General features: G+C 38.5%; 2 protein-coding genes across 2 annotated transcripts; one reads left to right on the top strand and one right to left on the bottom strand.

Moving 5' to 3' along the window:
- Positions 1–93: 93 nt before the first annotated feature.
- On the bottom strand, positions 94–2,164 carry si:ch73-130a3.4 (THAP domain-containing protein). Its single transcript, XM_026289121.1, has 4 exons — positions 2,007–2,164; positions 973–1,165; positions 796–897; positions 94–706 (listed from the first exon to the last, which is right to left on the bottom strand). The coding sequence occupies exons 1-4, from the start codon at positions 2,084–2,086 to the stop codon at positions 473–475; spliced, it is 609 nt and encodes a 202-aa protein (XP_026144906.1). The 5' UTR covers positions 2,087–2,164; the 3' UTR covers positions 94–472.
- A 424-nt stretch (positions 2,165–2,588) lies between these two features.
- Positions 2,589–10,773, top strand: LOC113119557 (alpha-taxilin-like). Its single transcript, XM_026289118.1, has 11 exons — positions 2,589–2,696; positions 3,234–3,394; positions 3,471–3,740; positions 4,779–4,870; positions 5,395–5,565; positions 5,838–6,032; positions 6,223–6,342; positions 6,474–6,548; positions 8,606–8,698; positions 8,834–8,929; positions 9,016–10,773. The coding sequence occupies exons 2-11, from the start codon at positions 3,241–3,243 to the stop codon at positions 9,319–9,321; spliced, it is 1,572 nt and encodes a 523-aa protein (XP_026144903.1). The 5' UTR covers positions 2,589–2,696; positions 3,234–3,240; the 3' UTR covers positions 9,322–10,773.
- The last annotated feature ends 318 nt before the right edge of the window (positions 10,774–11,091 follow it).

The raw sequence follows: 11,091 nt of genomic DNA, 5'->3' as shown, positions 1-11,091 counted from the left end.
TTGCTAAAACATTTCTCAAAATTAGAAACCACAAATCTAAACTCAAAAATCCATGTATCTACCCCCCCCCCCCTCAAAAATAAAAACAAAATCTAAGTTACCAAAACAGTTTATTGATAATTGTATTACAATAATGCAGTCAGAAAAAAAAAGTTACATTTACAGCACATTTTCAATATTTCTCGGACAATATTGTAGTAATATTTATTTCAATATACTTTTTTCATATTCATCCATTCCTGTATACACAATATTTTAAAATACAAAAAAAAAAAAAAGAAAAGAAAAAGGCATGACTAGGCTATGGCTGACAAATTGTCACAAAACAAATGAATATCACACAAGACTCGAGTCTTTTCCCACCAAACCAAAGCACCGGAACTATAGACAAATCAAATATACATATCAACATATATAACATCATCACTTTCACACCAGGCTGTGCATCCATGCAACTCATCCGCCACACGGTTCAACTTTTTATTTTCATCTTCCCCGAGTAGAAATTGAGCTTGTGTTTCAACTCGTCATTTATGACGTTCTTTCCGTTGAGGTCTTCTAGAAGAGCTAGCACCATGTTCTTTGCCCTCTGTTCTCGTTTCTTCACGTTCCTCATGTCTCGCTCCAGACTCTCCACTCTAGCCAAGGCTTCCCCGAGTCGAGCCTTTAGATCAGTGGGATCTGCTGGCAAGGCATAGGAGTGGTCCTAGAAGAAAGGAAGATGACATTTTTATGTTATCATGTTTATAACACATCACTCTAGCTTTTTGCTGCATAATTCACACAAATACTCACAACATTAGGCAGAGGTTTAGTCTCCTGTATCTGCTGAGAACAGTCCACTTGTGGCCTCTCTTCAGCTTTCCTTGATGTTCTTGTCTTCCTGGGTGCCACCGGCTAAGGTTGAAGAAACATTTATAACTGAGCCTCCTGACAAGCGATCACAATTGTGTACTCTAATGGTAAACCTACTCTTTGTAGATGAGCTGGGAAACTGAAGACGGATGGTTTAGCTCCTTCTCGAATCCTGACAGTTTGACCTGTCCTGTCCACATCCTGTGGCTTAAAGTGCTCACTGCACAGCACCGAGCAGTGGCTGGCGGAGAAACCCTTCCTTTTAGTAGCTATTTCCCATTGCCTCCTCAATGCTTTCTCCCTAGGAAACCTGCAAAGCGAGAGAAAAGTTAGACAGCCAGCGAACAATCGTCAGATTCACAATATGTCAATCACTCACCCGAAACAAGTTGCTTGTCATTAAGTCAGTTTATAGAAAAATGGCAATATAGATGAAAAGTCTTGGTCAATTCGGTTCATAATGTAAACCATGGGTTCTCTAAATTTTAAACAGGTTCATTGCATTATGTTTCTTCCTAACAAAGGTCCAAACAGTAATAAATTGCATGATGTCAGTATTTAGTACAGCTATGGAGATTTTGGAACAGTTTTCAGTAAAGTAAATGAAGCAAAAGCCATTTTAGGATTTGGTTTCACGTGACAAAAATATTTTGTATACTATACTTTTTTTTTAATAGTAGAAAAGGCTTCTGATAACTAATAATGTAAGTAATAAACAACGACAATCTTGTTACTGTGTTATCAGCTGAAATAACAAGGAAAGTGAAACTGTCACTTTTATTTATTTATTTTTTTGTTTACCTAACGTTACCTGAAACGTCATATCACATAAAAACACAAAGTTTCAATTGGCTTCGTTTCTTTTCTGTAATGTGTTTTAGCTGAAAGTTTAGGTAGACAGCTACGTGGCTTGGTGGCGCTGCTCAAAACACGGCGATGTGTTGTTAAAGTCGAGATGGACCACTATAATAAATCCTTATAAACTATAACACAACCAGAGACGTTATAAGAACTTCAGCTCATAAGAACTTCACCTCGTGTGTCTTATACAGTCTCAGCTTTCACCGTTAGCGACTGTTATCGTTAACAACGAATAGTATGGCTCTGTTCATGTAAAAATGACCTAATACAACCAGAATCAACATTCTTACTTGTGGAAAGTAATTCCGCGGTGTCTGCTTTGTATTGTGCGGCGGTTTTTGCAGCCCCAGGCAGCACACGAATCAGGCATGTTTACTCTAGACAAGTCTTCTGACAAAGAGCTGCCCGCGCCAATATGGCGGCGACACTGACCCACAATGCGGATGAGAGGCGCTGTCGGCACGAAGAAGATTCGAAACATTTAGTTCGAATCTTTTGTTCTGAATCAGTGGGTCGGAACTTGTGATGTCAGAAAATGAGGACTCTGTTATCGAAACATTTCATTTGTGTAATTTCATGTTTACAGTTATTGATTTATTTATTATTTATTCATTTTACAGCTTTTGACTAGCAGGTTCTATTAGTTTTCCGGTGTTTCGAGCACGGATCAATTGGTTCAATTGATTCAAAGCTTCGGTTCGCCATCACTATCGCCCAAATCGGCGTTATTGAGAAATAAGTTTCTAGCAATATTAAATCAAGGCTAATATAAAAACAAAATAACGAAAAAATACATAATAAAGCACTGCAATACAATAACAGTAATAAAACATTTATACACCGGAAGTTTGCAAATGTTCGACCAATTATCTTCGAGTGTTTCCCTGGCGTTTCCGGTGTCAGTTGGAAGAAGCAGTTGGGAAGGGTAAAGAGTGGTGACCAACATCAGAAGGGCTTTCTTGGACCAAACTAAAACACTGGTATTAATTTAAACGGTTATTAGCTGACAGCACAGACGCGTTGAAGCTGTTTGTTTTTTGAAGCTGTAAAACGGTAGAAGAGCGCGTCAAGTCAGTTAGCAGATGTTTAACTGAGCATTTGATTAGCCATCTCTGCTAAACTAGTCGAGCGAGATGTTACACAGCAGCAGCTCTCAGTTACACTTCAATGTTTATCTACGGTTTAAACCGTCACTTAAAAGTAACGGTTTTTTTTTTTTTTTTTTTTTTTTTTTTTTTTGACGTCTGTCACTTGATAGTGACTGAAACTCTCACGAAGCATTTTACGATTGACAATCGACTTCATGTGCAAAGTGTGATCTGTAGTCTTCGTTTAGTGATTAGCGTGTTATGATATTGTATGTAGTGAGTTAACCAGTCATCTTCGTTTGTTTTGCTAGTCTCTCACACAGTAGATTCGTTATAACTGAACTGAAACCGAAACTGTTCGAGCTAATAAAATGCAATATGATGTCTTGTAGTCGTTTATCTGTGTGTTGTTTTGGGATTTGTTCATAGATTAGCAATGCAGAGCAGTGAGGTGAAGGATCCGGTAGCTGATAGCAGTGCAGATGAAACAGAGGAGAGCACTTCTGCTTCTGAGATGACCAACAGCCCTAAAGAAGCTGTAACACAGCCGGATGGCACACCAACCAACAATTTTCATGCAGGGGAAGGCTGTAAGTGTGTCCTAGAGTGTCCAATTATTCACTGCCATGTTTCTTCTCACTCAGCTCCCATGTTTCTTGTGTTCAGTGGCAGAGGCTGAAGCGAATTCTGCCTCCAGTGACATGGCTGAGGAACTGAGCCGACAGCTGGAGGACATCCTCAGCACCTATTGTCATGAGGGTGGTGGTGTTGGTGGTGAGGACACGGTGGTGACCAACGGCCAGCCTGATGGTGTGGAAGTGAATGGGCTGTCTGAGAAGGAGGACGGCAAGCAGCAGGAGGCCAAGCTGAATGGCAATGGATGCACTGAGAAGGATCAGAAAAAGATGCAGGACAAGAAGAAAGTGAAAGGCTTGGGTGAGTCTATGTGTTTGCCTGAACATGCATCAACACCTACCTTTGACTCACTGTAAATGCCTTTTAAATTATCTGGTACAGTTAAACGGTGACAAGACAGTTATACTGTTATGAACGATTTCTATTTCAAATAATTCTTTTCATCCAAAAAAATATACAAAATATATCATTCTTTCCCCCACAAAAGCCATTTTCAACATTGACAATAAGAAATGTTTCATGAGCAGCTAATTGTCATATTAGTATGTATGTGTGAAACCCAGTCATTCCTATAGGAATCCAGGCGATCAGGAGTTTCATGTAAGAGTGAAACATATCCCCAAGCAAGGTTGCAAATTTTTAAGTTTGCTGCATAAATTCTCTGCATCGTGACTTCTGTGTGATCTGTGATTCTTGCATCTCTACACAACTGAGAAGAGACAATTATTGCTCGAATTTTCTAATGTGGCTTTAAGTTGCAGAATGGTTTGTGTTTGTGCCAAATTATCCTATAATTTGGGAGTTTTTTTTTAATTATTATATATATAATTTTTTTTTAAGCTAGGCTTTCAGTTAGGGTGAAAATATTGATGACCATTTTAACAAAATTAAATTGTTTTCAGTTGAAATGTGAATAAAGCTTTGTTATTTGTACATTGTCTTCCAAAACATGTTTTTATGACAGTGACTGTTTATATGATTATATTTCAGTGAAGAAGTTCAAGGTGAATTGGAGCAGAAACATAATTATATAATCAGAAAGTTTAAATTGGCAAATTAAATGTAAACTGTCAGTTTATTATTTGAGTGTGGATTAAAAATATCAAAAAAGTAATAGCAATTTAATTGGGGCTTTCTTGTCAGTTAAACATTAATATTAAAGTTGTGAACTATGCAATTAAGCATAATTTTAACAATTGCCTGAAATATTCCTGATCATGATCTAAATCAAATTTAATCGAGGGCTTATGTTGTCAGAATCAAATCTAATAGTGAAATCTGTGTCGATAACCTGCCCAATTCTTAACCTAAAATCATTTTTTTGCTTGTGTGTTTTAGGCAAGGAGATCACCCTTCTTATGCAGACCCTCAACACATTGAGCACTCCAGAGGAGAAGCTGGGTGGTCTCTGCAAGAAGTATGCTGAGCTGGTAAGACATGATGATGTCATCATCTCAGGTCATGTGTTGTGTAAAAGAGAGAAGATGGAAAAAAAGCTACCTTTTTGGGTGTAAAAAGCCTTTACTTACATCATAAATGGAACTGGGGGATAAAAATAAAACAATAAAAAAAGTTGCCGTTGTGTCCTGATGCGCTGATTTAGCATTTCAACTGACTGGGCTTGAGCTTGTTTACGTGAATACAGTACTAGGAAATGCGTGGGTTTCCTTGGTGCATATTTCCACATTAATTCAGTGATAGATTTCTAAAGATGTTTCACATCTTCATGCTATCACCACTATAATTCCCTGGAATGCTATGAAGTATTGGCCTGTAATCTAAATTGGCTTATAAAAGCAAGTCCTTACTTGTGTCCTTACTTCATCTTCTCCATTTTATCACAAAATTCACACAATACATGCAGTTTTGATCCCCTTTAATAGTCATTTTTATGATTCAAATAATATAGTAATATAACAAATTTGAGTAATGTGCCTGTCCTGCTTTCTTTTAGCTAGAGGAGCACCGTAATGCTCAGAAACAGATGCGGGTTCTGCAGAAGAAGCAGACGCAGCTGATCCAGGAGAAGGACCACTTACGAAACGAGAACAGCAAAGCCATCCTGGCACGCAGCAAGCTGGAGAGTCTCTGTCGAGAACTGCAGAGACACAACCGCACACTTAAGGTACACTCACTCCATATGAATGCAAATAACATGATAACCGTTATTTGCGCTCGGAGGGTTTAGCATAATTCATCATCTGTGTGGTGTCTGCCTAATGCAAAATTTCAATTCGGAGGTAATCAGAGCAGAGATCTTGCCTTGGCAGTTTTCCCTCCCTGCTGCTCTAAGTACTGTTTCATCTGCTCTAACTCCACTTTTCACATAACTAGAGGCTTGTTGCATTATATATTACATAATGAGATAAATGGATTGATGTTTGCTGTGCTTGGCAGGAGGATGGTGTGCAGCGAGCCCGTTTGGAGGAGGAGAAAAGGAAGGAAGTGACTTCCCATTTCCAGGTGACTCTGAACGACATCCAAGTTCAGATGGAGCAGCACAATGAGCGTAATGCAAACCTAAGGCAGGAGAACATGGAGCTGGCTGACAAACTGAAGAAGCTCATTGAGCAGTATGAGCTCAGAGAGGAGGTGAGAGACACCAAAATAAAGGATGAAGGAAAAATATGTTTGTAATGACTTAACAGCTGAGCTACTCAATCATAATTTGTTTGCAGATGAAACTTGGTATTATATTTTATAGAATGCAGTGACATATTTTAGTATGACTTGTTGTTTGGGAGCCACTGTACCTAAGAGAGATGTTTTCTCTCTCTCTCAGCATATTGACAAGGTGTTCAAGCAGAAAGACCTGCAGCAACAGCTGGTGGATGCTAAGCTTCATCAGGCACAGGCTCTGCTCAAGGACTCAGGGGACAGGCATCAGAAGGAGAAAGACTTTGTGAGTTCCTACAGCCTTAAAACTGTATTGAGACTTGCAGTATGTATCCATTGATGTGGTTATGCTTTCTGGGCAATAGCTTCCAGTCAATAATTAACATTTATATGGTTTGTAATTTCTTTCTTTTTCAGCTCCTGAAAGAGGCAGCGGAGTCGCAGAGGATGTATGAGCTCATGAAACAACAGGAAGTCCATCTGAAACAGCAGGTGAGGAACATAAGATAGATCATGCACCTAAAAGACAGCTCCAGATATTAGTTTTTAAATGTATCTTTTATTCAGCAAGATGCATTTAATTGGTCAAAAGTAACGGTAAAGACATTTATAATGTTACAAAATTTTTTAAACAAATTCTATCAAAGAATCCAGAAAAAAAAAGTTTTACATTTTAAAATATATTAAAATAGATTAGTTACTTTAAATTGTAACAACTATCACAATATTAATATTTTACTTCTCTTTTTTTTTTTTTTCGGTCAACCTCATGTTTTACCAAACCCGCACCGATTTTTTTTCTGACCCTCCATAACGTACATGTATAGGTGCTGGTCATATAATTAGAATATCATCAAAAAGTTGATATATTTCCATTCAATTCCATTAAAAAGTGAAACTTGTATATTATATTCATCCATTACACACAGACTGATATATTTCAATTCTTTATTTCTTTCAATTTTGATGATTATATCTGACAACTAAGGAAAATCCCAAATTCAGTATGTCTGAAAATTTGAATATTACTTAAGACCAATTTTTAGAAATCTTGTCCAACTGAAAACTGAAAAACGTGAGCATGTACAGCACTCAATACTTAGTTGGGGCTCCTTTTGCCTGAATGCGGTGTGGCATGGAGTCGATCAGTCTGTCACTGCTCAGGTGTTATGAGAGCCCAGGTTGTTCTGATAGTGGCCTTCAGCTCTTCTGCATTGTTGGGTCTGGCATATCGCATCTTCCTCTTCCCAATACCCCATAGATTTTCTATGGGGTTAAGATCAGGCAAGTTTGCTGACGAATTAAGAACAGGGATACCATGGTCCTTAAACCAGGTATTGGTAGCTTTGGCACTGTGTGCAGGTGCCAATTCCTGTTGGAAAATGAAATCCGCGTCTCCATAAAGTTGGTCAGCAGCAGAAAGCATGAAGTGCTCTAAAACTTCCTGGTATACGACTGCGTTGACCTTGGACCTCAGAAAACACAGTGGACCAACACCAGCAGATGACACGGCACCCCAAACCATCACTGGACCTCAAGCAACATGGATTGTGTGCCTCTTCTCTCTTCCTCCAGACTCTGGGACCCTGATATCCAAAGGAAATGCAAAATTTACTTTCATCATAGAACATAACTTTGGACCACTCATCAGCAGTCCAGTCCTTTTTGAAGCGATGTTCTTCTGACAGTGTCTGTTGTTCAAGAGTGGCTTGACACAAGGAATGCGACAGCTGAAACCCATGTCTTGTATGCGTCTGTGTGTAGTGGTTCTTGAAGCACTGACTCCAGCTGCAGTCCATTTTTTGTGAATCTCCCCCACATTTTTGAATGGGTTTTGTTGCACAATCCTCTGCAGGGTGCCGTTATCCCTATTGCTTGTAAACTTTTTTTTTTCTTCTACCACATCTTTTCCTTCCTTTCGCCTCTCTATTAATGTGCTTGGACACAGAGCTCTGTGAATAGCCAGCCTCTTTTGCAATGACCTTTTGTGTCTTGCCCTCCTAGTGCAAGGTGTCTTTTGGACAACTGTCAAGTCAGCAGTCTTCCCCATGTTTGTGTAGCCTACAGAACAAGACTGAGCGACCATTTAAAGGCTTTGCAGGTGTTTTGAGTTAATAAGCTGATTAGACTGTGGCACCAGGTGTCTTCGATATTCAACCTTTTCACGATATTCTAATTTTCTGAGATACTGAATTTGGGATTTTCCTTAGTTGTCAGTTATAAACATCAAACTTAAAAGAAATAAACATTTGAAAAATATCAGTCTGTGTGTAATGAATGAATATAATATACAATTTACAATTTTCACTTTTTGAATGGAATTAGTGAAATAAATCAGCATTTTGATGATATTCTAATTATATGACCAGCACCTGTATATGCACTTGTACAGCACTCGACTTGGCATGGCATTACATAGATTTTTGGAATCTACTCAAAACTCCCTTACATTGTGATGGTGGTTTTTACACTGTCAAGCGGCACTCACATGTTACTGCTTCATGTGTTTAACCACTGAGGCTAAAAGGTTTTTATTTGCTCTTATACAGCTCTCGTTGTACACAGAGAAGTTTGAAGAATTTCAAAACACTCTTTCCAAAAGCAACGAGGTGTTCACAACATTCAAACAAGAGATGGAAAAGGTAATGAAAGCTAAACTAACACCAAAGAAACTGTTAGACTGTGTTCATGCATTGCTACATATTTCCCAACACAAAACATAAATCTCTAAACCCTTACGTAAAGGTGATTTCATCTGAATTTGTATGGTCCCACAGATGACAAAGAAGATTAAGAAGCTGGAGAAGGAAACATCCATGTACAGATCACGATGGGAAAGTAGTAACAAAGCCTTGCTGGAAATGGCAGAGGAGGTGATTTGTTGTCTTGCAAATTCTGTCATATTTGACTGTTCAAGCTTTGTTACACCAGCTAAAAATCGTATCTTTTCTCTCTGTAGAAAACGCTACGAGACAAACATTTCGAAAGCCTGCAGGTGAAGGTGCAGCGACTTGAAATGCTCTGCCGTGCGTTACAGATAGAACGCAACGAGCTGAGTAAGAAGGTTGAGGGTGTCTCCACAGGTGTTGAGAGTAAGCCAGAAACAGAGGCGGGGTCTCCATCAGAAGCCACAGACTCGGAGGAGGGCAGCCCTGTCCATCAGAACAGCGCAGAGACTCCACAGACCGCTCTTAGCCCAGCGTGCCACTCTGCTCCAGATCTAGAGGCCGAGAGTCCCAGAGAGGTTTGCTCAGCCCAGGATTGAGTCTCGCTGCTGCTGCTGGGCGGCCAGGACACATACAATCCTTCCCGCCTCCACCAGACCCCCGACCCTCCGTCGGCAGGCAGCCTCTGTTGTTTTCCGAATCTGTGTCCACAACGGAACCGCTGACTTGACTGCTCCCGGGGAGTTTCATTGTGTCAGGGAAGATTGTGCCTTCAACATGATTCCTATGCTGCATTTATAATCTTTGGTTTTTATGTGGCTTGCTTTATCCCATACTTTTCCCAAGAAAATTCCATATTTGCATTTAGAGGGGCATGTTGCTGCTGTGTCGGAATGCTCTGTGTTTGTCCACTAAATGCTTGTCTCGTTTCTGTTTGGCTGATAAAACGTAAAGAATCGTAACAGGCAGATTGCTGAAATCGGTGAAACAGCAGTTGTAATGCGATGCTATTTCTTTGGGTGTTTTTATTTAATTTCTCGCCTTAAGTTGTTGTATCGGGTAAAGTCTGCTTGTACTCTTTCCAGTCACCCTCTTTCTTCGGTTTAAATCCCACAAATCATAGTTTGCACCAAACAAAGAATGTATGATTTGTTATTCATCTTCACTACTCAAGAGTTTAGAATTGTAGACGCAGAGTTAAGACTAACATTGTTATTTGAGTTTAAGGTTCATGTAATCTGAACCCGGATTTTCTTTTATTCTTTTGCACAACACTTGAATTTGTCACATGTATCTTTTAACTTAAGTTTACACCACTAGCTTTCTTTAAGTTAATTTATCCAGCATTGTAAGCGCATTCCTTTAACATTCCGTTAACTTCTAATTAGGAATGTGCACATAAATGATGTCATGACCAATGAGGGATTCTCCTTCAGTGTGATTTCAGTTTGGACAGTTTTCATGTTCAGTTGTTTCAACTACTGATCACATGACTTTGTGTTGATGGCTTAATAAATGTGTTTAACATATTCAAAATGTAAAATAAAATAAAAAGCCCAGTTACATCAGATTAAACTGGAAGATTCAAGGACACACTATGCAATTCTAGCTCTGTTCATGTCATCTCAGTTAGTGTTGAGCCTGTGCGCAAAGCACTGACGAGCTGAGAAATGAATGTACGTTCCACACAAAGTGACTTAGTCTTGTGATGTCAGTAAATTTCAACACTCTTGAATTTTTTTCTTCCCTTCAGTATCCTTGCTGAGTGGAGTACAAAAGTATTTATTGGTGAAGTTTTGAGCGGTTGGTCATATAAACCCTTCCATATTTCATTCAGTCAGTCAAGATTTCTGTACTTGTTTAGATTTCGTTACAAAACATTTGTGAACTGGTATGTGTGTGAAAAAAATATATTTTATTTGCTGGTCATTAAATAAAAATAAAAATTACATTACCGTTACATAAGGAGGTACCAAAGATCTTTGTTGATTTGTTTCCCCCCACACCATGTATACATTTATTTGTGAATTAAAATACTAAGAAAATTAAAATGTGATTTCTGTATTCATTGTTGATAGACTGACGTGATAACGTAAACCAACAACATTGCTTACATGGCTGAGAAACAAAATTGTGAACTTTTCAAATATTATGTAGTATTATTCAAGGAAAATGAAAAGATTGTGTTTTGTAAATTAAGTATTAAATTAATTATAAAAATATTAATAATACTCAGAATGCGTAAGTGTGATCGAATACAACCATAAACGATTCATTAACCGTCCATTATAATAAGAGTGACGTGGGTTATGATGTCAGTTGTAAAACTAAAGATATCAAAATCAAATACATTTTTTGTTATTATTACA

This window comes from Carassius auratus, chromosome 19 (genome assembly GCF_003368295.1).
Source record: "Carassius auratus strain Wakin chromosome 19, ASM336829v1, whole genome shotgun sequence".
Classification (NCBI taxonomy): Eukaryota; Metazoa; Chordata; class Actinopteri; order Cypriniformes; family Cyprinidae; genus Carassius; species Carassius auratus.
This window is presented reverse-complemented; position numbering and strand designations above follow the sequence as displayed.